General features: G+C 41.5%; 2 protein-coding genes across 3 annotated transcripts in view; one reads left to right on the top strand and one right to left on the bottom strand.

Annotated features, from left to right (window-relative positions):
* The first annotated feature begins 24 nt into the window (after window positions 1-24).
* LOC110989013 (ADP/ATP translocase 2-like) lies at window positions 25-7,532 on the top strand. Its single transcript, XM_022253070.2, has 2 exons — window positions 25-195; window positions 5,274-7,532. Exons 1-2 carry the CDS (start codon window positions 76-78, stop codon window positions 6,054-6,056), a joined length of 903 nt encoding a protein of 300 aa, XP_022108762.1. The 5' UTR covers window positions 25-75; the 3' UTR covers window positions 6,057-7,532.
* Window positions 7,533-8,198: 666 nt separating this feature from the next.
* The window catches only part of ddx1 (DEAD-box helicase 1), a 23,882-nt gene continuing 6,477 nt past the window's right edge, over window positions 8,199-25,603 (bottom strand). For both annotated transcript variants that reach the window (XM_022253067.2, XM_022253064.2), the window contains exons 8-31: window positions 25,128-25,204; window positions 24,797-24,869; window positions 23,900-23,976; window positions 23,714-23,767; window positions 23,257-23,317; window positions 22,739-22,800; window positions 22,103-22,126; window positions 21,830-21,882; window positions 20,967-21,027; window positions 20,430-20,501; window positions 19,762-19,788; window positions 19,122-19,211; window positions 18,193-18,243; window positions 17,869-17,943; window positions 17,306-17,365; window positions 16,277-16,328; window positions 14,826-14,972; window positions 13,746-13,840; window positions 13,078-13,150; window positions 12,390-12,462; window positions 11,445-11,487; window positions 10,899-10,994; window positions 10,430-10,550; window positions 8,199-9,675 (exon numbers count right to left, since the gene is read on the bottom strand). In XM_022253067.2, the coding sequence (XP_022108759.2) occupies window positions 9,548-9,675; window positions 10,430-10,550; window positions 10,899-10,994; window positions 11,445-11,487; window positions 12,390-12,462; window positions 13,078-13,150; window positions 13,746-13,840; window positions 14,826-14,972; window positions 16,277-16,328; window positions 17,306-17,365; window positions 17,869-17,943; window positions 18,193-18,243; window positions 19,122-19,211; window positions 19,762-19,788; window positions 20,430-20,501; window positions 20,967-21,027; window positions 21,830-21,882; window positions 22,103-22,126; window positions 22,739-22,800; window positions 23,257-23,317; window positions 23,714-23,767; window positions 23,900-23,976; window positions 24,797-24,869; window positions 25,128-25,204 (1,745 nt within the window). In that variant the 3' untranslated portion in view covers window positions 8,199-9,547. The remainder of the gene's footprint in view (window positions 9,676-10,429; window positions 10,551-10,898; window positions 10,995-11,444; window positions 11,488-12,389; window positions 12,463-13,077; window positions 13,151-13,745; window positions 13,841-14,825; window positions 14,973-16,276; window positions 16,329-17,305; window positions 17,366-17,868; window positions 17,944-18,192; window positions 18,244-19,121; window positions 19,212-19,761; window positions 19,789-20,429; window positions 20,502-20,966; window positions 21,028-21,829; window positions 21,883-22,102; window positions 22,127-22,738; window positions 22,801-23,256; window positions 23,318-23,713; window positions 23,768-23,899; window positions 23,977-24,796; window positions 24,870-25,127; window positions 25,205-25,603) is intronic.

The following is a 25,603-nucleotide window of genomic DNA, read 5'->3' as shown; positions in this document are numbered from 1 at the left end:
TGTGTGACGTCATGAGAAGCTTCTGCCATTTTTTTTTACCGGCGAAACTCTGCCTCTACACGCACGGTAGCCAACATGTCGATCTCCAAAGAAGCCGTCACCTCTTTTTTGAAAGATCTTGCGGCCGGTGGAATCTCCGCCGCGATCTCCAAGACCGCTGTAGCACCAATCGAGAGGGTAAAATTGCTGTTGCAGGTAAGATTTCGCGAAACAGTTGTGTAATTGTCTGGCTTTAGAGGCCCAAACTTCAGGTTCAGACCGGCATGCGAATGACCATGTGATCAAGTACGTGGTACCGCCACATGGGCCACACGTAGTATGACGTACATGAACAGCGTGTGTGTCGTATGAGCAGAAAAGAAGTAGGCCTACTCGATCAGTTTTTATCATCAAATTCGTTACATTCATGCATAAAATATTCTTGACCTATCCCACCTTAATTTGACCGATGAACGTTTTGTGCTCATCTGCTCTTGGTTTGGCTGCGGGACCCTTATTAATTGTCAGCAAGATTTCGTGTCAAATGTGGGGATTTCCTCCTTGGCGCAGAAACTTAAAAAAGTCGTTGAATCAACTTCTCTGACCAGATGACGTTGCGTAACCACTTTTGTTCGGGCGCCGCCGGTGGCGTGGCTTGTTATCGATTGTTAATCCACGTTAGCAGTGTTCAAAGGTTCACGTCCCCTTCATACGCTCTGGATCTTTTGTAAACATAACTTTCTCCTTCGTGCACGACGTAGTGATTGCCCTGGTTTTGCTAATTAGGGCCTATCCCAAGCTTTAGCTGTTCAGCAGGCGAAGACAAGTTCAAGTTTGGCCAAACGGGCGTGACCTTATAGGCTTATTCATAGTTATCATTTTGCCACTTAGCCTTGCCTACTGTGGAAACCAGACTTGACATGTACATGTATGCCAAGGGGGCAAAATGAGGTGGTGCAGGTCACCCTGTCAACTCGTACCTTGGACAACTTGTAGTTGTACCTTGGACAACTTACCATCACCTCAACGTACCTTTGCCGAGTCGCACTGTGGACTACTCATAACTCAAGTACAAAAGTAAAGACAACTCGTACCTTCACAGAAATCAGAACTTATTATAATTGTTATTAACTTGAACAGTAATTTAATTTCTTAGTCATGTGTTTGGGAACAGGTCGATTTGTACCTTGCATAACTCGTACCATCAACTCAACATAATTGCACCAACTTGTACCTTTGCCGACTCATACCTTGGCCAACTTGTACCTCCAGTATAGACAACTCATACCTTCGTATACGAGACAACTTGTACCTTGGTCACAAGTACCTTGCGTAGAGCTGATTATTGTTGTAGTCATCATAAACAATAATTTGGTTTCTCATTCGCCTAATTTGCGGCTTTCGGCTACTGCTGGGAGGCCGATATGCTTCGACATCATTCATGTACGTCAGGCCTAAGCAATGTGTGGTGCTTGTCAAGGTGGCCGTTGTTGCATGCAGTTCACGTCTTCCGCGTTGTGTTGAACGGCACTTAATTCGAAGTGTATAACGTAATGTCAGTTGTAATTTATATTTCTTTCCTTTTATTAATTTAATTTTTCCGCAACACTGTACTATGTTTGGGATAATAAACTTAGTCTTTGCTATGATACATTTGATGGAATGATGGTATGTTTTCATTTACAGTGTACTTCTGAGGTCGTAAATTAATGTCAGCTGTAACTTGTACTTGTTATAAACTGATGTCTGAAAGTTGAACGGATGTAATGCTGCATTTACATTTGGGATAATAAAGTAGAAGTTGAACCATGAAATACCACCCCCTCCAAAAAAAAAATTAGGCAATCACACCCCCAAAAATAAAGAAAATTTCCTTCATCAGAAGTTGAAACATTAAATCCCCCCCCAAAAAAACCCTCAGGCAATCACCCCTCCCTAAACAAAGAAAAGAAATCAAGATTTTAAAATTAAGGTTACAAATTTGCTCACAGAAGATGACCCATTAAACAAGTAAACGTTTATCAGTAAGTACAGACCGTCTCCCCCAAAAAAGAATTATTCCACAAGAAGTTGGATCATTAACTTGTAACTGTGGCAATGTTAACCCTAACCCCCTAGGCTCTTGCACTAGGAAGCATACTGAACCTCACAAAATCCAACAGGTTCATGTACTTGTCTATGTACTTGTACATGCAGGTTACTGCACCAAACCTGATAAACTCCAACAGAATGAGCCCGTTGGAGTTTGAGTGATATGGTATGGATGGGTCTATGCAGTATAGGATGACTTGCATTGAACAGTACCAAACCTGACAAAATCAAGCATAGTCCAACAATTGGTACAGCAAATCAGACACTGCACACAATGACTCCTGTGTGTCCCAACTCGCACAGAATCCAACACCATCTCCCTGGGCCTTTCATCCCAACTCTCACAAAATTCAACAGCAGGTTCCTACGGTACGGTACCAAACCTGCCAAAACCTGCTGTTGGAGTATGGCAGGTTTTGGGCAGTTAGGGTTAATCTCAATGTGTTGATCCAAACCTTTTAAAAAAAATGAGAAGATAAAACAATTTAAATTTTTACAATCAAGACGTAAACTCCTGACTACATGGCGCCATGTCTCAACGATCAAGTTGTCCCAAGTCAAGTTTGTAAACTGTCGGGTTGTTTGACATCCGGCGCGCTTATGCCCACAGAAGGATGATATGCAAAAAAATCATGCTGGGGCTCTGTATCTCTGCGGGAGATTTATAAAGGCGTTTTCTTGATATGTTTGTCAAATCTGACCCTTAAACATGTGAAGAAGGAAAAGTGAGAAAGTTAAGTGAATTGCGAACCTGAAGGTACGAGACGTCTTAACTCACGGTATAAATTGTCCAAGGTACAAGTTGCCCAAGGTGTGAGTCGTCCAAGGTACGAGTCGCCCAAGTTACGAGTTGACTAGGAAGCATGTTTTTTGTCACCTAATTTGCCATTTTGGCTACACTGCCTTCCCTACACGCCAGTGAGTTGACATTAATGCGAGACATGTCGACATCATGCTTGAAGATGGAGTGATGTCATTTTTCTATTTACTTAAAAGTTTCTAATGTAATGTCAGTTGTAACTTGTCTAAGAATAAAAAAGAATTTTAATAAGGAAGGCAACCACCCCCTAAAAATTGAAAAATAAGACCAGAAACGTTTAAAAAAGGAATCAAGATGTAACAAGTTTTATTAAGTATACCTCCCAAGCAGTTACTAAACAAAGCCATCATTTCAACAAAATGAAAAAGAGAAAATGAGATAGTTGCCCTTATTTAAACTTTGATCTTATTAAATTTGCTTTAGAAAAATGGTTGAGATTAACTCTAACTCTCTCCCTCATGTTTCTAGTAAATAACCTGAATCCTGCAAAATCCACCAAATCGGAAGTGATAAAAGCCCCATATGACCTGAATCCTGCAAAATCCTCCAAATCTGAAGTGATAAAAGCCCCTTATGACCTGAATCCTGCAGAATCCTCCAAATCTGAAGTGATAAAAGCCCCATATGACCTGAATCCTGCAAAATCCTCCAAATCGGAAGTGATAAAAGCCCCATATGACCTGAATCCTGCAGAATCCTCCAAATCTGAAGTGATAAAAGCCCCATATGACCTGAATCCTGCAGAATCCTCCAAATCTGAAGTGATAAAAGCCCCTTATGACCAGAATCCTGCAGAATCCTCCAAATCTGAAGTGATAAAAGCCCCATATGACCTGAATCCTGCAAAATCCTCCAAATCGGAAGTGATAAAAGTCCCATATGACCTGAATCCTGCAAATTCCTCCAAATCGGAAGTGATAAAAGCCCCATATGACCTGAATCCTACAAAATCCTCTAAAAAAAGCTACTGGGCACAACTGCCTGAATCCTCCAAAGTCCTCCAATGTGGTTTATGACGAGTGCTATACCAAACCATGAAAAAGGCAAGAATGCCTCAGTTTGACATTTAAAAAAATTGACGTAGCTTCAGAAAATAATTGATATTCTGAAGTGTAAACCTTACACATGCTATCACTGTAAATAGTACACATTGACTGCACCACTGGGGAAAATCCCCCCATCCATTGACGGCTGGCATTATAATGTACATGTGACAACCTGAATCCTCCAAAATCCTCATGTGGTCCGTTGGAAATGTTTAATTGGAACATCAGCCGATGTCCAATCTGACCCGAGGTTTTCACCTACAATAACTGAAACGTAACCTTAACAGGATGTAGGCCTACTAACAACACAAAATCAGTGTACTCCCTTAAAATGTCTGTTTACACATTACCGGTAATAGGATTAGTTTTTGCCTTCACAGTCACTGTTGAGAGAATAAATCATGTAAATTGTGTACATTGATTGCTGCATGCATGATACTGATGTAACTGATCACAAAACCAACATCGTGCTTCCTGTGTAAGGTACATGCAGAATAGACACAGCACCTCGGGCTGAATTACTGTAGCCTTTAGTCAAGGCGCGCATGGCACCGCTGTACCATTGCATTGGTGTCTTCATCGTGCGTGCCAACAGTAGAGGTGCATGTTGTGTGTTCAGGTAGCCACGCATGCCTTGAATAAAGGCTAAATCACAGGCTACCTTTGGACCGGTCACGCAGCACCTCATTTATGTTGCCACACATGGTGTAGTTCCCTGGTTGTTTTAATGGCTGTCATTGGAAACGGTACACATGCACACTGACTGTTCCTTGGGGCCGCAGTCTGTTCATTGAGTTGTTGCAGCATAGATTACGCAGGTGTAATTTTCGGGGATACTTTTGGGTTGAACCATGCTGTAACCGTCCATTTATCACACCAAATGAAAAAAAAAAACAGGTTGTATTTGTGTTCAGATCAAAAATATGAGATTTTTGTTTGCTAAAGCTGAGTACAGAGTTTGCTCCTTTCTTCAAGTTAACCTCAGCACTCATATCGACAAGGAAGGTCAAATTATGCCGATCCAATGTTTTGCAGATGTTGCTGAACATCAGCCCAATCCGATGTCCGAACCGATCATCGGTTGATTACTAGCCGAATCCCCTAGTAACCTCAATCCTGCAAAGTCCTCTAATGCTTCAACCTCCAAGTAACCTCAATCCTCCAAATTACTCCATTTTGCAAAGAGGAATTTGGAGGATTCGGGAGGGGTATTTTAAGGATTCTTTCAAGCTGTGGTGTGCATTTATGTTAGATGTGTGATCATTGACAGATATAAAGCTCCCAAAAAACAACATCGTTTTCTAATTTTATTTTTATCTTCTGATTTTTGGTTGCAGGTCCAAGCAGCATCCAAGCAAATTGCTGCTGCTGATCAGTACACGGGTATTGTCAACTGCTTTGCTCGTGTAACAAAAGAGCAAGGCTTCTTTTCGTTATGGCGCGGAAATCTGGCCAACGTGATCCGTTACTTCCCGACGCAGGCACTTAACTTTGCCTTCAAGGACAAGTACAAGAGAATCTTCCTCCATGGAGTTGACAAGAAAACGCAGTTCTGGAGATACTTTGCTGGCAACCTCGCGTCTGGTGGTGCTGCTGGTGCCACATCTCTGTGCTTTGTCTACCCGTTGGACTTTGCCCGTACCCGTCTGGCTGCTGATGTGGGCAAGGCCCTCGGCGATCGCGAATTCACCGGCCTGGGCAACTGTCTGGCATCCATCTATCGGTCTGATGGTATGCTGGGGCTGTACCGCGGCTTTGGCGTCTCCGTGCAGGGCATCATCATCTACAGAGCTGCCTACTTTGGCTTCTACGACACGGCCAAGGGCATGCTGCCGTCCCGGTTCCAGAGGAACATCATCATCTCTTGGATGGTCGCCCAGACAGTGACCACCTGCTCTGGCATCATCTCTTACCCCTTCGACACAGTCCGTCGACGTATGATGATGCAGTCGGGCCGCAAGGATATCCTGTACAAGAACACCATCGACTGCTGGCGGAAGATTGCCCAGAATGAGGGTGGGCGGGCCTTCTTCAAGGGGGCATTCTCCAACGTCTTGCGTGGCACCGGTGGGGCCCTGGTGCTTGTCCTGTACGACGAAGTCAAAGCACTCCTGTTCTAACTTGACCGGTTCACATGTAGGGATGTTGAATAAGCCACAGATAAATCACTATTAACAAATTTGAGCTGCATTTGTAGAAGTTACACCCGCCACATTTCGGATGTGACTTGGGTAACCACTACATGTTCAAAATGGGCTCTCAACTGTGTCCAAAATGCAAAGAGCACCAGTAGCATGTATCTATAGACTGAAGTGTTAAAAGATTTTTAAAGAGTTGTTGAATATGCCCCCCCTCTTTAACTTATTAGTAATTCATGAAGACACAGCATACCAGTTGTTTGTGTACAGGAGTAAAATCAGTGTCAGTACATGTATAAACACTGCTCAGTAGTAAAACGTGGATGTACAGTGTAAAAACATCTCCTTCAGTACATTCTTAATGAAGTGAATGGCAGCACATATTGTATCGGAATTGCCTTTTTCTTATTGGATTTTTATTGGACGGACTTGGAAGGGGATTTACTGGTGACCAACACAGATCACTTTTCAAATGCCAGCTGCTTCTTGAAAGGCGCCTACCTCAACGCCCTGCTTGATTTTATTATGCTCTTTGTTGGCTTTAGTCCGTGCAGAAATATGTTTTGAATTTGTTTCATTATACATATACCTTGCCTTTAGGACAGCACAGGCCCTCCTCAGCATACCTCAAGTCCGCAGGTGTTAAGTCTTGAAACTTTAAACAGGTACATGTAAGCTGACTTATGTTTTCAGTATTTCCTACTCTTAAATTTAAAGTACTTCTGTCTGAAGGAAGATCATGTTAAGATATCCCGTTTATTATGCATTTCCTGTTTAAGCATATGCATGGTGCACATATCTTGCTCTGCATTGGTTGCTTTGTACATGTATATAAAATATTACCAAACAATATGGTCCAAATCAGAGCTCTTATGCCATCTTCTAACAGGTTTTATCAAGCTCAATTCGATGTGTGTTTGCAATTTTCCCTGGCCATGCTGATCATGTTTGCACTTGAAAATCAAGAATGTTCCGAAGGCTGGATTTTACATGTGATAGGTCTGGTTAGTGTACATGTATAGGTGCTCGGATGCACTCTGGATACAACCATCGTATCAATCTGGTGTGTAAAAGGGTTTAATGAGATTCAATCAAAAATTGCTTTGCTTGCTCAAGTTCTAACAATCATCAAGTGGTAATTTTACCGTGGTTTGATATCCCTTTCCCATGCCGACTTTTAATGTCTATGTGATGTATTAGTTTAGGAGTATTTTTCACATTAAAATTTGAACAGAGAGGGGACCTTGTGTGTGTGTGGTTATTTAATCCTATGTAACTAATTAAGGATTGTCTGGAGGGATAGGATAATTTTGCTGTGCAAGAGGAACTATGGGAGTGTATTTTATCCTTACAAAATCCAGCCCAAGTGAGTAATTCATACCCTAGATTATTGAACATTTGGTTTTTTTTGGAATGAGTAATAGAGTGACATGATTCAATTAAAAGAGATTCAACTAACACCTTTGATTCTGGCTGTTTTTGTTTGTTGTGTTTGTGAAATGTCATTGTCTTTGAGTTCTTGAGAAATGTGAGCAATTGGCAATCTGCCAAAGTTGATTTTGTTTCGAAGTACTGATTGCATGCAAGTCTGTTTTTCGGCTTTCCAAGACCTTGACCAAGATTTTTTTTTAGTAGACGTGCTTCAAGTGTAACGATTCGAACGCAAACTTGTTTGGATATCTCTTAAAACGCCTGCAAAAAGGCTATCTGTGAGTGAAAGAAACTGGCTGAAATGTCGAAAGAGAGATCATGAACACCTGATGAATTCATTAGTGACCGTGTGAATTTCCACGTGGAGTGTGGCACAGTTGAAGCACCTAGGAAAAGGCATGCGTAGTGGCTCTTTGGGAAGAGATATGTACATGTAGTAGCCCAAGTGGAATTCTTGGCTAAATTCATTCTGTTGCAAATGTTACTGTTGACATTTCATACATGTAATTTTGGTCTTCATAACAACCCAACTGTAACAAGGGGAAAATTCTCACCATTTAGTGTGTACAGTTCCATGTAACTAAGCTTGGGCCCAGACACCCACCTAATTTGCTGTTAAGAATGGTACTTGTGCATAATATTTGCTTACGCAAATGCAATGTTACAAAACATGAGAAAAAAGATTGGACACAGTATTTTTTTTACTGACTTGCTTTTATTAATGAACTCTTTAATAGGCAGAGAAAATCCTTTTTTATGGCTACGCTGCATTCAAAATTTCGAATCTTTTGCTAAGATTATCTTGAAATCAAATTTGTTAGTGTACTGAAATACCAAGCAATTTACGGCTTGCTTATCTTCTTAAATACTAGGGTGAATGAGCCATTTCAGTATTCCAACAGCACATGCCCAGTACGAGGCCATGCGGGAACAGCAACACATGGGCGTGATTGTTTGTCCAATCAGTACAGCCATACACTAACGCATTCGCTTTGTTCCCGAAAGACCTTGGCTTGTTGAAATACCGAAGTGGCTCATTCAAAAACTGAACTGTAACTTTCGTGTATAAACATGTGCATAGTTTTGGGCCTTTAGAAACATGCACCCACTTTTTCCATGAGGGCAGTAAGAAATAACAGGTGCATTTCCTTGATCTGTTAACATACCTATGCACTTCTGATCCACAAATGCTTTAGTAAGATTCGAAGGCATGCTAATTTGTAACACTTTGTCAACTAATGCAATACTGGGCACACAAAAGTGAACACGAACATGAATTTGTGAAGTCAGATCAAATGCTTGCACTAGGAATTTGCGCATGGTGAACACATTTACACTTGAGCAAAATTTTGCTGCAGATATTTCTGGACATCAAATTTGCTTCACTTTCACACATATTCACCTAAAGCATGAGGTACGAACTGGCCTTAAAGAGTGCATATGGAACCCAAATAAATTAAATGGGCATTCAAGGATGTAATATAAACTCACGTTGCCCTCCTCCTGGGTTACAAACTGTCGGTTTGTTGCCAAAAATGAACACTTTGACTGCAAATGGCTCAAATGCTGAAATGAAACACGACTTGTCGTACATACAACTCAAGTACTTTGTGTTGGCAATACGAGTACATGTACTGTACTACGTGTATCACATTGCACATGCACTGCAAATACATGCACTGCAAATATCTTGGACTTCCTGCTTCAGTGTTCCATGCACAATCCTGTGTCCTTACTAAAAGATACTGTGATAGAAATTGAATAATAAAGTAAGCCCTACTGTGACATGATAAAGTCCCACTTACTTCTTCCAATTTGTCATTGTGGCAATTTAACTACAAAGACCAGAACAAGAGACGGCCAAACATGGGATAGCCTGCGTGTGACAATGAAGATGACACGACTTGGGATTTCTTGAAAAATCACTGATCATGATGGGGTTTTCACATGCAAGATAAGTAGTTATCCAGTTTAGTAATGATTTTGCTGTACTGGCAACGGTATAGACTTCCTCTGTCTTGCTGGGTCTTTGGACCCACCCATCAAGCTGCAAACAGCGTGTTCTGTACCCCAGAGAACCCCAGGAAGGATGTCTGTGCCTGCTTTTCCAGCTGTGCCAATTCCTTGACGGATGGGGCCAAGACGGCAACATGACCTTTGTAGTTACTCCCTGTCGATTAAGAAGATAAACATCGAAATCATGCAATAATGTATTTTGTAAATCTAAGAGGTAAGGGTGGAGCCGTCTTTGCTCTCTTTATCCCGTTACTTGACCTTTGACACATTGATGGACGGAGTCAGTTTCATGGGCATTGCAAGGATTTCATGTGGGGGGCCAAATTACTCGGCTGCAAATTGATTGATAATCAGTGATAACGAAATAGTTTCAACCGTTCTGATGATTTTCTTCTCGAATCCTCCTTTCCCTCTTGTCCCCCATTTTAATTTTCATTTTTTTTTTCCGGGAGCAGGGGGTTTGGGGGAGGGGTGATTGAGCCAAGTGCCCCACCTTGTCCCCAGTCGTAAACAAGCCCACGATCAGTTTGGTGCAGCAGTGCTGGACTTGCTTTCCACCTCTGTGAGCTGGGTATGGTTCCCACCGTGGCCCTACATGCGGAGCAACATTTCACGGTTCTATCTCTACTTGAGTCTATGGATTTTCCATGGAAAATATTTCTGGTGTTCTCCTTCCACTTAAACAAACCAAACGCTTCTTCATGGTCTCCTCTTGTGAGTAACAGAGCAAAACAAACGGCGGGCCTTTTCTGAATTACCTTTTTTCAGAGTGAACAAATGAACATCGAACTTGAATGCGAGGAGTGTTTATGACCCTTGCTTCCGAGTCAAACTTTCTTATGCATGAACCCTAAAGTGGTTTTTATTAGATAAAATCAAATCTGAGGAATCTAAGAGTGGCTGTGTACCTGTATTGATTTTCTTCTGTCCGTAGACCACTTTGCCATCAAACTCATTGACTGCTACTTTCATGTTGGGTTCAGCTTGGTCGATCACAACACCCAGATGTTCTTCAATGTCTGCTAAATACTACAGACAGATTATCAAAGAAAAAAAGCTGGTTAGCTTTAGCGGGGACCAAGAGACAAAATAAAAACAGTGTGACTGCTGTTGAAAAATGGACCTGGACGTCTGTCAGCCGATTAAAGTTTTTGACTCAAGTTCACGGCGTGCGTAACATGCAACAAGTTCGATGCACAATGTACTTGTGATAGATTGCAAGAAACACCAAGTAGCTACGTAAGGAGTTGGATATGTTGAACGTAGCTGAGGAGATTCAGAGTTCCTTACGAGAGCTGCTTTGTGTAAAACTTGCTGACTGGGACGAAACATTTTCAAAATATGCTCTGCCTGTAGCTTTGATGTTTCTGGACTGACCTGCCTTTCATTGTACCATATGCAGCACCCCCCATGCTCCTTTAGGTCTGTGTTGTAGCAGCCACGCCCACGACTAGGACATGAGTGGTACCACACCTACGGTAGATAAGAGTTTAGTGTGTACAAAATCGCTTTGAAGTTGACACTGGGTGACTGTTAAAGCAAACAACAATGTAATGAATTTCTGATTGTAAAAAAACCCACCTGCTTGACAGAGTAAATTATTTAATTGTGCTCAGTTTAAAGACTGGCGTCTTCATTTGAGTGAGAGAGGTGTCTGGGTAGGTCAGAAACTTACATCAACTCTTTTTACAATAAAGTAAACGGACCAGACAAATTACTTTGTAGAAACCAGGACTTTGCTATAAAAGGGAGCTAAAAAAAAGAAGAAAACACAAGAATTCAGGGAATTAGGATTAATGTGCTCTTTTATAGTAGCATTTTTTAAATATCTGTTCTTTATAACAAGAGTCAACTGTAACTGTCCAAACACTTATGTCTACTTTACCAACACAGAAATTCATATTTCCACAAAAAGTGCTTTACCTTTTCAGGTACTGCTGACACAAATGACATAGCAAGTCCCATTCTGTAGAAAGAAAATTGAAATCAAATGAAAACCATTAAATATTCTATTTCTACAGTTTTGAGTGATCAATACAACCATTGAATAATTTCTACTCTTACTTTAGAGGGCAGTAAAAACACTCACAAATTTTGTTTTGTGCTTTCTGAAAATCTTCTACCTTCTAAATTTTCAACCCTTCTTGAACTCTAACCTCCTAGGATTTTATAAGAGAAACAGCACTGAACCTAACAAACTTCAACAGATACAACCTGTATCTACAAGGGGGACTGCTGTGGTTACTTGCACATTACTGGACAGAATCTGTTGAAATTCCAACAGCTCGACAGTGTTAAAGTTTGAGTTATTTGGTATGGATACATGTAGGTCTCTGCAGTGTACAGGGCCCAATTTCATGGCGCTGCTTACAGTAGAATCCCGCGCTTATGATATCCATTCTGCGCTAACCGCGCTAGAAGAAAATTCTGCGCCAACCTTTCAAGTGCAGAATCCTTAGTTACAGGATGTACGCATGCGCACAAGCCAAATTTCCTCGCTAACCTATGAAATACCTTCGCCGTAAGCACAGAATCTTCTGCTACGGTAAATGCCGATTTTTTGCTTGCTGTAAGCAGCGCCATGAAATTGGGCCCTGGTGACTGGCAGAGTAGTAAGTACCAACCCTGACAAAATCAAGCACAGATCAATATATGGTACAACTAGCCAGTCACTCCATAAATCAACCGTTGTGCATCCCCACAAAACAAAATCCAACACCATCACCCTAGGCCTTTGTTCCTCACTCCAACAAATGTCACACAAGTTCATAACGTCTGGTGCCGAATCAGCCACAACTTGACAAACCCTACAGTTGGAATTTGAGGCACTTGGAGTAGTGAGGGGTAATGGATTTGAGGTGATCTTGCCTTTCTGCTCGTCCGACACGGCCGATGCGATGGACATAACTCTCCTTCTCATCAGGTAGTGTGACATTCACAACTGCTCCAAGAAAGGGAATTAAACAGTTCATTTCCAATTCATACAGCACAACCCCAAAGATTGGTTTCCTGATTCTAGAGTGTGCATCAGGTTGGGAAAACCACATCACCATACAATGATGTATGCTACAGTATGCACAGCTGTGAGCTATGCCATCGCACATCATTATTTTTTATGGCAAAAACAATCACTGTTTCATCATAGCTGTCTATCCTTGCAATTCTTATTGGGCAAGCGTGTCCATGTAATGTAAAAGACTCATTAGGCAAGTGGAATTAGCTATTTAAGGCAGCTGGTAGCTGTTAATGGACAGGTGCTTGCTGCTTGGCCCGCACTGCTTGCCGCTCTGACTGACAGGGTGGCTCTGACTTGCCATCATCACGTTCATGAATGGGCACATGGGTGTGGTGTGTTAACAGATACATGCAGTCTTTTCAGATTTGGCTACAAGGTTAATGACATTGTTTAACTGGATCTTTTTTTTTTTCAAAATGACTTTCTCCCACTGTAATTTCAGGGACGGCTTGTGGTACGTGTCTTTTAGTTGTTACCCTTCCAGATCACCTCTGCAAATAGTGGTAATAAACCAATGACCTCTGACCCCAGAATACTCACCATAAGGGACTCCTTTGACATCAATGCCTCTTGCTGCAACGTCAGTGCAGATTAAGAAACGTACCTTTCCGTCCTGGTGAATAAACATGGTGACAGATGTAGTAACTCAGAAGTTCTCTAATAACTAGAACAAGCCATGCTGATCAAAATTATATCTGCTATTTCCAACAGACATAAACATATCTCTCCGAGTCATTTTTATCAAAGCCACATGGCTTGTGTTGCTTTTGGTCAAGATTTGGTCCATATGCTAGGTACAGTATACTTTACGATGTGATAACCCTGTTTAAAATCAATCACACTGAGCAAAAGACATGTCTGGTCTCTGCTCCCCTTATCCCACTGTCTTCAGCTTGTTTTGGGCTTTTCCCAATTCATAACGATTCAATGCACCTGTTACATGAGAGTCCTCAGTATTAGTTATTCTCTGGAGTACTTCATTTCAAGTTTTCTACAGAATTTACACCATGTTATTCTAGATTGGATTTCCAAATTAATTACACTGCCTGTGGCGAAAATCAGCGTATTTAATCTTTTACATATGAAAAGAAAAAAACAAATCAATTTAAATGAACTTCAAAGTGGTGTGCCAGTGTTAAGTTCCATTTTCTGCAGCTACTCTACACTAATTTCAACACACGATGAGCAAGCAAATTCGGAAGCTTTACCTTGAACTTCTGCAGGTTGTCACGGCGCTCAGGAGGCTTGCGATCCCCGTGGAGACAGACACAGGAATACTGATGATTGACAGGAGCTAGCGGACCTGGAGATATCAGGAACAAGGTGGGGTAATGTCAAGAGGTCATTAATTTGTCGGATTCAGTCTTTGTCAACTGACCTCATCACTGCCCCATTTAACCTTATCATACTTTCCATTTTGCCATTGTCAAGGAAAAAGAAAATTTCATGAACCAATGTGACGTCTTCCCATGAAGAAAATTTTTAAGTTACAGTTATTTCATCGCAAAATTTGCAAGAAATTTGGAATATTACTGATAACAGCCAAAACATGGCTGTCTTGATTATAATTTGTTGTTTCAGTTCATGAAAGTGGGCCACGAAGCAACATCTTTCTGGTGTACAAAGTTTGGGTTCACAATAAGGAACAGTTTCTTTATGAAATGGCATCAGTGACATCGTTTATCAGAAAAAACATGTAAAAGGTAATTATGAATTAGCAAAAAGGGATGTGAAACAGTAATCAAAAATTTCCATGGATAAAGTTGCATCAAACATGTTTCCAAGTACAGTCCATGCAGCCATTAATCGGGGTATACCATACACAAAATGTGGCAAACGAACCTCGCACCGATGCTGAGTAGCATTGCTACTTTAATACCACACAACTGGTGCTTGTCCGGTTGCTGCGAGTTGAAGGGGTGCAACAAGAGATCGATATAAAGGGAACAAGACCACGAGCACGCAATACAGAGCATGCTACATGACAGCCTGGCTGGTGGAAAAGGATGGGCCGCGGAAAGTAGCAGAAAAAAACGCTACTCCATAGATGTGTGCACAAACTGAATGCTACTCCCTGGATACCTTTAGCAGGACACCAGTGATTGGAGCAATCTTTGAAGCAGGTGCATAGATCTGAATTCATGAAGCAGTAGCTATGGTACACAAGTGAAGCCCCAAGTTCATTTGCGATATATCTTGCATCAAATGACTCAGTGGGGGGGCACTTAAACACTAGGCAAACCCCAACACTGCACACTACCTGGTGAGGGCAACAGCCCACGACTCACCTCCGCCTAGAGTTGCCATGTATTTCTCACAGTTGTCGCAGTCCAGCTTGGTGCGGCAGAAGATGATACCGCGGTCCATGCTGTGCTCGTTAATGGCTCTCAGTAGGTAATCGATCTTCAAGATTTTGACTGCCTCTGAGAGCGTCTCTGCAACAAACAAGGAATGGCCAAAAATAATAGCAAGCTTCAGTACCAACATTCAATCCAAACAACCAATCCCTGCATTTCAACTATTTTTCTGCCTCCTAACTTTTTTTTGGGTAGGGAGGCTCAGTGGTGTTTGTTGGGTAGGGTGTATTAGGCCCACAAAGGTAAGTTTTTTATCAATGCATTATTCTCTTCAGTTTCCATTAAATAATGAACAGTTGAAGTTTGGGGGCACTTGTTTCAGAGTTCATTCATTAACCCTCCTTTGGTTTTACTGCAAAAATGGGCACAAATGCCCACAGTCACTGGTGAGCATGTATTTTCTATGTGGAACTCAAACATGCACAGGTTCAGTGTGTACACAGTAGGTTGCCAGCACAAAATGACCCAGGGTCTTTTGTGCAGTCCTCTTCACTGTATTTGGTTTACTGCACAGTTATGCACATGAAACAGTGAAGCACAGTTGTTGGGCAGCACAAAAGTGCAATCTGATATTCCTGTGAGGGACTGTTGGGGCAGTGCACAACACCACACAGCTGTGCTTCTTTGAGGTGTTTACCAAGTGACCCAAAGAGTGACTTCAGCATAGGAGGGTTAATGCAGTGCACAACACCACACAGCTGTGCTTCATTGAGGTGTTTACCAAGTGACCCAAAGAGTGACTTCAGCATAGGAGGGTTAATGCAGTGCACAACACCACACAGCTGTGCTTCTTTGAGGTGTTTACCAAGTGACCCAAAGAGTGACTTCCACATAGGAGGGTTAATGACAAACAAGTATCTAGAGATTCATTGTGCTATGCACTCAAAATTGTTATAAACTTTATCGTTTTGTTAAAACTACATATTCATGACGAGGCAGATATTTTTTGTAGCTCATGGGAACTGGCAACTGTACTCACGGCATCATAAAAAAATAAGAATGATTTTTGCATCTGACAGATTCCTAGCATGTGATGAGTCCTGCAATGCTTGATAAATGTTTCTAAACTGATTTCTTCACAAAACCTTTTATAGTGTGCATGTGTTTGCGCTCACCCCACTTTGTGCATAGAACTTTTGTAATTTGGCGATCAAGACACGGATTTCAATTACCCCCCAAGAAAAAAAAATGCACATCAACAACTGACTCAATAATGTTGATCAGTTTAGTCAAATAATAAAATAATACTCACAAGGACAGCTCACATGAACAAAGAAAACCTTCCCTTTCCTGCCGAGTTTTAAATATTGTTTGTGAGGAGACAGATGGAAGAAGAAATGGGGGAAAACCCAGGAGCAGAATTCTACAGACTGAGCCCCTACCTCTACTCTGACTGCCGTACTGTATTCTGTCATTGCTATGTACACCATCGGTCTGTTAGGAAATACATCAAATACAATTCAACACACCAATGAGATTGGTAACAGTTACCCACTGTTTACAGCTACAGTACAGTAAACAGTTTGTTTACTGTTTATTATATCTTCCAAGGGTACTGCAGTAATGTGAGCAAACAGGTTTGCTACCCATGAAGGCTACATACAATGCAAACTTGGCTTAACCAATCAAACCTTCAGACTGCTAAAGAGTAGTTATGACACTCAGTATCTGCGTGAAATAAATTTGTAAACGCTTTACATAAGATTGATGTGAATTTTAAGAGGATTTCCTTCTCCTTGGATGTGAACATCTGCACGCATGGTAAGTGCATTCAAACATTGCAAGGTGGCTGTGGTGGCCTCGGTTGATGAGTGCGTAGGACATCTTTAAAAAAGAAAGGGGCTGCAGGCACGGGTCCCTTGACAGGGTTCCCACAGCCAAATTCCATTATTTTTACAGGACTTTTCAGAACTATGACAATTTCAATGCCACTTAATGCCATTTTGTAAAGAAACGTTGTCTGGTATTATGACCTGCAAGACTGCCATAGCCACTATTACTGAGACAGATCAAGATATACAGTGTACATGTAGCCTGTACAATTGTCAGTCGTCTGTTATTCCATCAAAATAACCCTTGCATTATCTTTGATTTCCATTAATTTTCCCATGACTTTTTTCTCCAGACAATGGGAATCCAGGATGCCCTATTTTTGACCAATTTTCCATGACTTTTCCATGACTTGCAAGGATAACTTTTCTCCCAGGATTTTCCACGGCGAAGCTTACAAGCAAGATAAAATTCACTCTGATTATCTGCAAAAAAGGCTCACCCCAGAAGCAAACATTGCCAACATCCACACAGTCAAATTCCATCCCCGAACTGAATGACTGATACTGCTGGAGCAAACATGCGGTATAAACTACTGACAACTGCTTGTTTCTGAGGCGGGAATTTCTCTGAAAGCATACCTTTACTTTGTTTCCTTTGCGTTGCCAGGAGGCATCGCTGATGGCATCCACCTTGACGACCTAACGACAGGAAGAAACAATGCAACATGGTCATAACATGTTTCTCCGTGCTTGTGTGTGACTTTACAACAGAGGACAGAATTATAAAAGAACAAAGGATTTCTCCTGGCCTCTATAGTCAATCTTTTTGAAACAAATCCAGTCCTCAAACGTAGAATGAGCGTGCCTAGCACATGGTGGAGTGTTACATTACGGGAATAACAACAAACACTGTGCCTTCTCCTCTGAGGTGCGATGATTCAAGATTGTTACCCACCTTCAGCAAGCACTTCCGTAGTGCTCTCTAGTCACAATCACACAGTGAGATCTTTGAAAGATCTTTGAAATTAGGGAACTCTGGACAAGGTTGTGGGGCCTTGGTGTCTCCCTTAAAACTTTTCCAGCCCCCAAAGTAGCAACAATGTGAGACTAGAGTGCTCACCACTAAACCACAACCACTGAACAATAACCTAACTCCCGCAGCAGATGGACGACAAACGGGAACGTGATGAGCGATGACTTACCACGTGGTGGACGGTCTCTGGTACGCTGTCTTGACCCTTCAGGTCCACCCATGTTGGGAAATGCATCAACTTCTCCTGAAATGCCCAATCAAGAATGTCTCATTTTTTAAAGGGTGGTCGAGGGATGCTATCACAAACACGAACGCTACGTCTTGAAGGTGATGAAAGTCAAATCTGTGATTGAGTCAGATCTGTGCAAGACTGAAATGCACAGTAGGTAAAAACGAGCTAGTAACTGTGTGACATGTAGTACCCACATACAGAGGCATCAAGCCAAGATGCTAACGAGGATTTCTGAAGGTTAGGAACTGACGGTTTACTTACGGCAAGTTTCTTCACTTCAAATGAATGCAGGGTTGCAGAACAAACAATCATCTGTAAAAATGAAAGGAAAAAAATCCACTTTTAATGTCAATTTTGTCCAAACATATCTACATGTAAACTTTGAGAAGTGGATTCAAAACCCAATAAACTCGAAGGAGAAACAAATCCCCGTCAATGAAAATTCAACTTTCTCAAATTTCAGGTGACAAATAACCATTATCCCATATCTAACAACACAGCAAATGGAAACCCTGCGGTGACTATGGTATAAACACTTAAGAGAATTCTAGTCCCAAAGGTGTTTCTATAATATGCTAGTAAAAGATGTCACTCTCTGGACTTTACACTATTCAACTGCATCGGGAGACTCTGAAATATTCTTGATTGGAAATCAAATCATCTGTGTGTTGTTTGCCAGAAGGAAGTTAAGGACATGCTCTATGCATGTACAATGGAGTAAAAATCTCCTGACAAGTATTTCTACACATAGCACTGTCATTTTGCTGGCATGGTTCGGCTGCACTAACAAGATGTGATTACTGGCACCGATCACTGTCCAAGTTCTCACAGAAATCTGAAACCAAATTCCAGAACTTTTGCAGGACTTCCCAGGACCATTTCTGTGACATATAGTGCCATGTAGTAGAGAAATGTTGTTTATGAACTGGTTGACTGCCACACCCACGACTACAGACGGACAAGGATAGCTTGAAAATGTAATCATTATTCCGTTATCAAATCCAAAAGTGGCCCGTTCAAATTATCCCTTGCATGATTCAGATTTCCATGACTTTTTTCCCTCTGACAACATGATTCCAGGGCACCCATTTTTTATTCCCTAAATTTCCATGAGTTTTCCAGGGCCTTTTTTCCCAAGATTTTTCCATGACCATGAGAACCCTGGTATCAGGGTCGCATGCATGCCTTACCTGTAGTCGTTTCCCATCTATGGTCACCTTGGGAATCTGCTCATGCATGCGGCTGATCTGTTGCCCATAGCCAGCTGACAGCAAGCCATCCTGCACACAACAGTGAAAGCAACCCTTCACAGTCTGTTTGGCTTTTAGGCGAAATGTACACCTAGCCATGTTGGTGATCATGTGTTCATTTCTCCAACAGTTGTTACACATGTACGGTAAGGGCGCGGACGTCAGTTGCTTTTCAAAAGTGGGGGGGGATAACCTCGATTAGAACTCAATGCGAGTGCGAAGCATGGAGCCCTAACAGTGCAAGGTTTGGGGCCCGCTTGAGAGCCCTGGAAATATTTTTGCAAGATTAATTTCATATCCAAACAAGTTTTACCTGAGATATAAATCAAATGCATGCTTATTCCCCCTACATTAAAAAAACAAAGTGGAGGGGACAAGTGATTAGATATAACGTGGGTTGGTGGGGGGCGGGCATGTACCCCTGTCCCCCATTGATTGTCCCCCATCCCGCACTGATTGACGCCCATGCATCAAAGTTGTACACGTGGATGTTGACTGAATGCATGGAGGCAGCATGTATTAAGAAGAAAATATACCTGGGCCAAATAAAAGGACTGAGAATGTAAATATCACAACTTACGGCTTCATCAAGAATGAAAAACTGAACCTGCAAGTTAACAGAACAAAATTCACATTGACAGATGCATCCAGAAAGTTAACATGGAAACTTGACAGTTACTGTACAAAGTCATATGAAGGAGCTACTGGAGAGTTTATATTTTCAAGTTACATTATTACAACTGTAAATCAGGTGTGACAAGGGAGCTCCACAAACTGGAATGTTTGGAATGTTTGAACTGGAATGCTCCATAACAGAATGTCTTCAAGAAATGATACACAGTCAATCTTTGTCCAACTTGGAGCTACTTGATGTTGCATCTCGGTGTTTGACCTGGCATGGTGCAGCAAAGGTGCTCCAGGTATAACGTTAATTGAGTGGAATCACCCAATGCGCAAGATGGGGACCGCTTGCGGGTGTATGTAGGTGTCGGCCTGCATTCAAAGTTAGTTTGGCCCACTGGCATGTTTAAAGCTTGATAAGAAAATGCATGCGCGCTTTAAATCATACAGCAATTGGGATGTACGCACAGTTATTAAGCAAGAGTGGTTGTTGGATTGACCTTAACAATCATCCTGTACATGAGGGCAGACAGTAATGGGCCACTTCATAAGGGGTTTGCACCAAAGTTTATTGCCGCTTTGAATTTATAATAGAAATGTTCCAGGAGTACAAGTAGTCCAATCTACCTGATTCAGTAGGAGTTTGCCAGTGCCGATAAGGTCATCAATTCTACCAGGGGTCGCCACCACTATATCAATCTGGGCATGCGTGTAAAAACAAAAAGTGATGACAAGCAAGGAGCCATGTTAACCTTTGCGAATGGGTTCCCTACTAGTGTATGAATTTGGGATTTGGGGAGGATTTTTTTTCGTTGCACAGGATTGTTGCAACTTACATGTAACATAAACAAGAACACGATCTTGTAAAGAACTTTAGGTTGACTCTAACCAGCTTGAGGATAAAAGGTAGTTCTGAAAAGGGGCTAGCATTTTACCCTGGCGCATACAGCTTCTCTACATTGGTTGAATGAATTGGAGGTAGAATTTCAAAAACTGGCCAGAAATAAATAGATATTCCTTGTTTAACTGAAACTAAGACCAGCTTATGGTGAACAGACAGAGCAATTGGCCCAACAGGGATACTGACCAAGAGCATGGAGATAACAAAAAGCTGAATAACCAACAAAAGGGAAAACGAGGGGAGAGGGGAGGAAATTCACTCACCCCATTCTGCAAGGCATCAATTTGCTGCTTGGCAGGCATGCCTCCAATAATCAACAACTCCCTGCATGCATCACATGTAAGAACGTGCAACAAATCATTCTCAAGAAAGTTCAGGGAAAACGGATAAACTAAATAAATGCAGGCTGACAGGATCAGGAGAACGGACACTGATAAGCCAAAGGACATTATCAGCATCCATTCTCTGGAGCTGGATTTAAACTTAGTCCCATTCACAAATACCTTTTGAGTCACAAAGTGAAAACAAGGCTTCAAAAACTGTTAATTTCCAAAGATTTTGTTCGACAATTTTACATTATTTTTTTCTTTAAACACCCCTCTAGCCATGTTATAGTATGCTCCTCTTGGGAGAAGTTGCCATAAATAGAGATTGGTGCATGTAGCATGTAATGCTTGAAGTGGTGCGCAGCCATCCAGCACTTTATCAAGTGTTGAAGACCAGCCATGTGGCAGGCTCTCGTCCAATAGGAATGGCTAAACTGTCTTCTTAAGTATTTACAAATACGGTTTTAAAACTGTTCTTTTGAAAGCGACCATGTACACACACAAGCGTGTGCCCTAGCCTTACCAGGTTATCCAAGAGAGAAATGTGCATTCCTTATTGAAAAAGACCTCCCACTGGTCCGCTTACATTTTGGGCATTTCAAGTTCATTTCCGACAGCATTCTGAGCATTTTTTTTCATCAGAGTGACAAGTGCACATTGCTGAATTGATTTTTCTTCTCACCGCAATCTTCCGAGCATTATAACTCTCGAGACATATCCTATCACGAAACTTTTCTGAGTTAATCAAAAGGTTAAGAAAGCATTGCTAAAAAATAGAAGAAAATGGAACATGAGTTGACCTTGGGCTGTGCTGGTTCAGATGTTTCTTGAAAAGCCGGATCTGATTGAGAGTCTGTGAACAAGCACACAAATAAATATGCACAAAATTATAAATACATGTCCATCCAGAAGGTGCTGCACATAACATAGGGTAACAGGTGACTTGGCAAAGCTGTATTTGAGAATACACAGGAATGCAGGCATATATTATGGACAACTTCTGTGATTTTGTTCCAATTTTCTGACAGAAACTTTGGAAATCAATGACTGCAGACAAATGAGGTCATTCATACCTGCTCAGCTAATTCCCTTGACGGCTGTAAACAAGAAATGTAAACAACAGTTTAACAAAGTTAAATAGATGGGATCAAATAGGATATGTGTGTATCTAACAACAGTGCAGGAGATGAGCTCATGCAAAATTTTTGGCAGCCTAAATGTTGGGAGCCAAACAACAAAGTCCCATGAAGGCAAATGTTGAAAGCCAATCTAACATTAGCATTACTCAAACCAATGGATCAAAGACTCTGCACTTCCCTTGAGGTTATGGCTAGTCTACTCAGCTACAAGATTTGCCCAAAGACAGAGGTTCTGTGTTGCTGGTATCCCTATGGTGTCTCATCAGAGGCTGTTTTTGTAATTTTAATTTAGTTACAACAACTGCACAAATAGTTTATTCGAGCCTAGCCCAGTGGTACAAAGCTCTTGCTCTCTGAGGACATGTTAACGCATAACCTCTATTCTGTGACAAAACTTGAATGAACTGTTCCACAATATTCTTCAAAATAATTCTATCTAAGAAGCAGTCATTTCAAAGTTAGGATAAAAATAACCAGCTTTTCCTCTGTGATCTATCAATCAATAAAACATTTTGTTTTTGCTTGTCAGAGCAAATCAATTTTTTAAAGTGAAAGTCCATGTTGACCGACCTCAAGTATGATAGCTTTGGGTGCATTAGGTTGGGCTTTGCCAGATACGGCCTGCTGTCCAGCTGCAAGTGATCAACAGAAAAGAATATGTCATGTAAGTAACCAAAGACCCCAGGCATTCCTTTAGTAGGAGCCAAAATCGTCCCCGATCCATCATTATGTAGCAACTGCTGACATCTATGTACTGAAAATACTAGCATTGTGCCATGTTTGCATTTATTATGTAACAATACTGAAGCGCTTGAAATGGAAGATTGGTTAATTTTTTTCATTTAGTACTGATTCTGATCAAACGAAAAACAAACAAAAATACAAAAAAGAGCTGGGAGGGGGTAACTGTCTCAAATGCTCTTCATGTAATCAGGTAGTTGTAACCTGCACCTTATAATTGGAATCAGATACAAATGCCATGCACAAAATCTAACTAAGCTGCCAGTAGTAAATGAGGGAAGGCAAGGAAATGGCAAAGATTTAGTAGATGATACCTTGACTTCAACTATGGCAATATTGAGTCTTACCTGAATTAGGGGATTTCATTACACAGTCTTCTGGCGCCTTGCATAGGGGCTTATAACCTCCCTGCAAAGGCAGAAAAATAAAGTTCTCAGAAATGGGATTTGACTCTAACACTACACGCACCCAGCTTCAATCAGAACGATGAAATACAGTCAGCCACGAAGGTAGTTATCTGCCTTTTTCTTGGTTGACGTAACTTCTGAAGAATCAGATGGTTTGACAGAAAGGAATATGATGGTTTACATGGATAATGAACTGGAACATAGACAGACTCAATTTAACTTTAAGGAAAGGAACCATTCAGATCATTTTATTCATAAAGGTAAAAACTGAACAATCAAATTAAAGGAACAGCCAGGCGAAAAAAATTCCTCCGGTGAAAATGATACTAAAACCTTAACCTTCTGAATTAAAAGTTGACAAATGTTTCCCATCATGGCTTCAACAGCCATAAATTACCTCCAGTCTGTACTTCAACTGTGTGGCTCCAAAGTTGAAATTCATTTCAGCATTCTGTGATGAAAAAATACAGAGCATCAAAAAAATTATTAAAGTTATCATTGACGTTTTGTAATATGCCTGCATATAATTTAACTTAACATGAAAGACACACTCCTTAGAACAAGACATTGATTGGAGTCTTACCTTCAGAACAACGGCTGCGAACATTGGTTGTCTGAGAAGGTGCTGAGGAATATCAAACGCATGTCCAAGGTACACACCTTGAGAAAGTGACCAGAGAAATATGCAGGTACACATTGGTGGTCAAATATAAGTCGGTGCTCAAAGTGCTTTAGAAGTGCAATGACCAGAGGGTTGGGGGTTCGAATCCAGCTGGTGGTCACATACTGAATCCTTTGTCAGGCTATGACGACTTGTGATTGAGGAGTCCCTCCGCCCACAGTTTAACTGTGAGAATGGGTGTCAGGTTTGGACATGTAACTGACAATCAAGCAGCTGGTTTGAGGTGAGCAGATGGGCCACTAACAGGTTCCCTCCACCCAGAGATAAATATAGTAGTGCCTATCAGCATTTTGATGAGTGCTAGGAGATCTTGATCCACTGGTCAAAAGCAATGGTCTGAATCCAACTGCTTGCTCTTGTGCCGTTGGTCAGAAGGCCTAGTCCCAACCTGCTTCTATTCAGCCACAGTGCCGGTGTCGCCACTTTTGCGGGGAAGCAACCTGGGACAGATGCCAAGGATGCTTTGGCATTTCATCTCAAGAGGCAAGAGTTTCAATACGGATGTTTCACAAGAGCACACCTCCAAGAGTTTGCAAAGCATTGGCCAATCACAATACGTGGAATGTGTCGACCCAACGTGAGTTTGGAAAGGGTGAACAGATTTAGCACATTACGTTGCAAACTGTTGGAGGAACCCATTTTGCTTCACATCCAGCAACCCACAGCTGACGAGTTCTGGAACTACATGTATGATTCATTAGAGCTCAGGACAAAGTTCCTTCTTCCACCTCTATTTCCCAACCTTCTTGTAGCCTGACAAGCTCAAGTAGAAATGAGGAATCAGAGATTTCAACTTACCATTTTTAGCGTACTCGATGGTGCCATTGTCCAAGTCTAGATAGCAACCGATGACGTCATCTTTGCCAAATGCCTGCAGAAAATGACATCACTAATTAATCTCTTCCAAATACCCTCATTACACAATGCTGGGAGCTTTTCTGAACATGGTATGAATGCATATGCACTGGTGCATGAATCTTGTAATGTGGTGAGGTGGAATTTTGCAAATGTCACAAGTTTTGAACTCCATTGATTACATCATGGCCTATCATCTCATGCACTTATGCAAGTCCAAGTGTACTTTCAAGGGTATTTTGACAACCTCACTATTCGTATTTTCCCTGCTCACCTCTCCATAGCTGTCAAACTGCCGACCAAATGACTTCTTTCCCGTGCCTCCAAACCCAAAGCTGTTTTTATCAGTGCCTGCACAAAAGTGTACGATTTCGCCATCATTCCAAAATGACAAATGCACTAATGTGGAGGACTGTCAAACAGATCCTGGGCTGAACTTCATGGGACAAAGAGGTTAGTGTACAGAGACACCAGGGCCCAATTTCATACCGCCACTTACAGCAAGCGAAAAATCAGCACTTTTAGAGTAGCAGAAAATTCTGTGCTTACGGCAAACGTATTTCACAGGTAAGCGAGGAATCTTGGCTTAAGCGCATGCATACATCCCGTAACTAAGGTTTCTGGGGTTAAAAGGGTTAATGCAGAATTTTTCTGCTAGTGTGGTTAGCGCAGCATAGAGATCGTAAGCGCAGAATTCTGCGATAAGCAGTGCCATGAAACTGGGCCCAGCAAGCACTGCAGTATCACTCA

The sequence above is a fragment of the Acanthaster planci genome, linkage group LG06, assembly GCF_054643075.1.
Source record: "Acanthaster planci isolate LZ-2023a linkage group LG06, COTS_SCS, whole genome shotgun sequence".
Taxonomy (NCBI): domain Eukaryota; kingdom Metazoa; phylum Echinodermata; class Asteroidea; order Valvatida; family Acanthasteridae; genus Acanthaster; species Acanthaster planci.
Note: the sequence above shows the minus strand (reverse complement) of the source record. Positions and strands in the feature narration are given on the sequence as shown.

What these genes read in the sequence shown, in the direction of transcription:
- LOC110989013 (XM_022253070.2), top strand. Translation starts at nt 76, where the DNA reads ATGTCGATCTCCAAAGAAGCCGTCACCTCTTTTTTGAAAGATCTTGCG. An exon ending in GGGTAAAATTGCTGTTGCAG is followed by an intron (nt 196 to 5,273) that starts GTAAGATTTCGC and finishes TTTTGGTTGCAG; the next exon opens with GTCCAAGCAGCATCCAAGCA.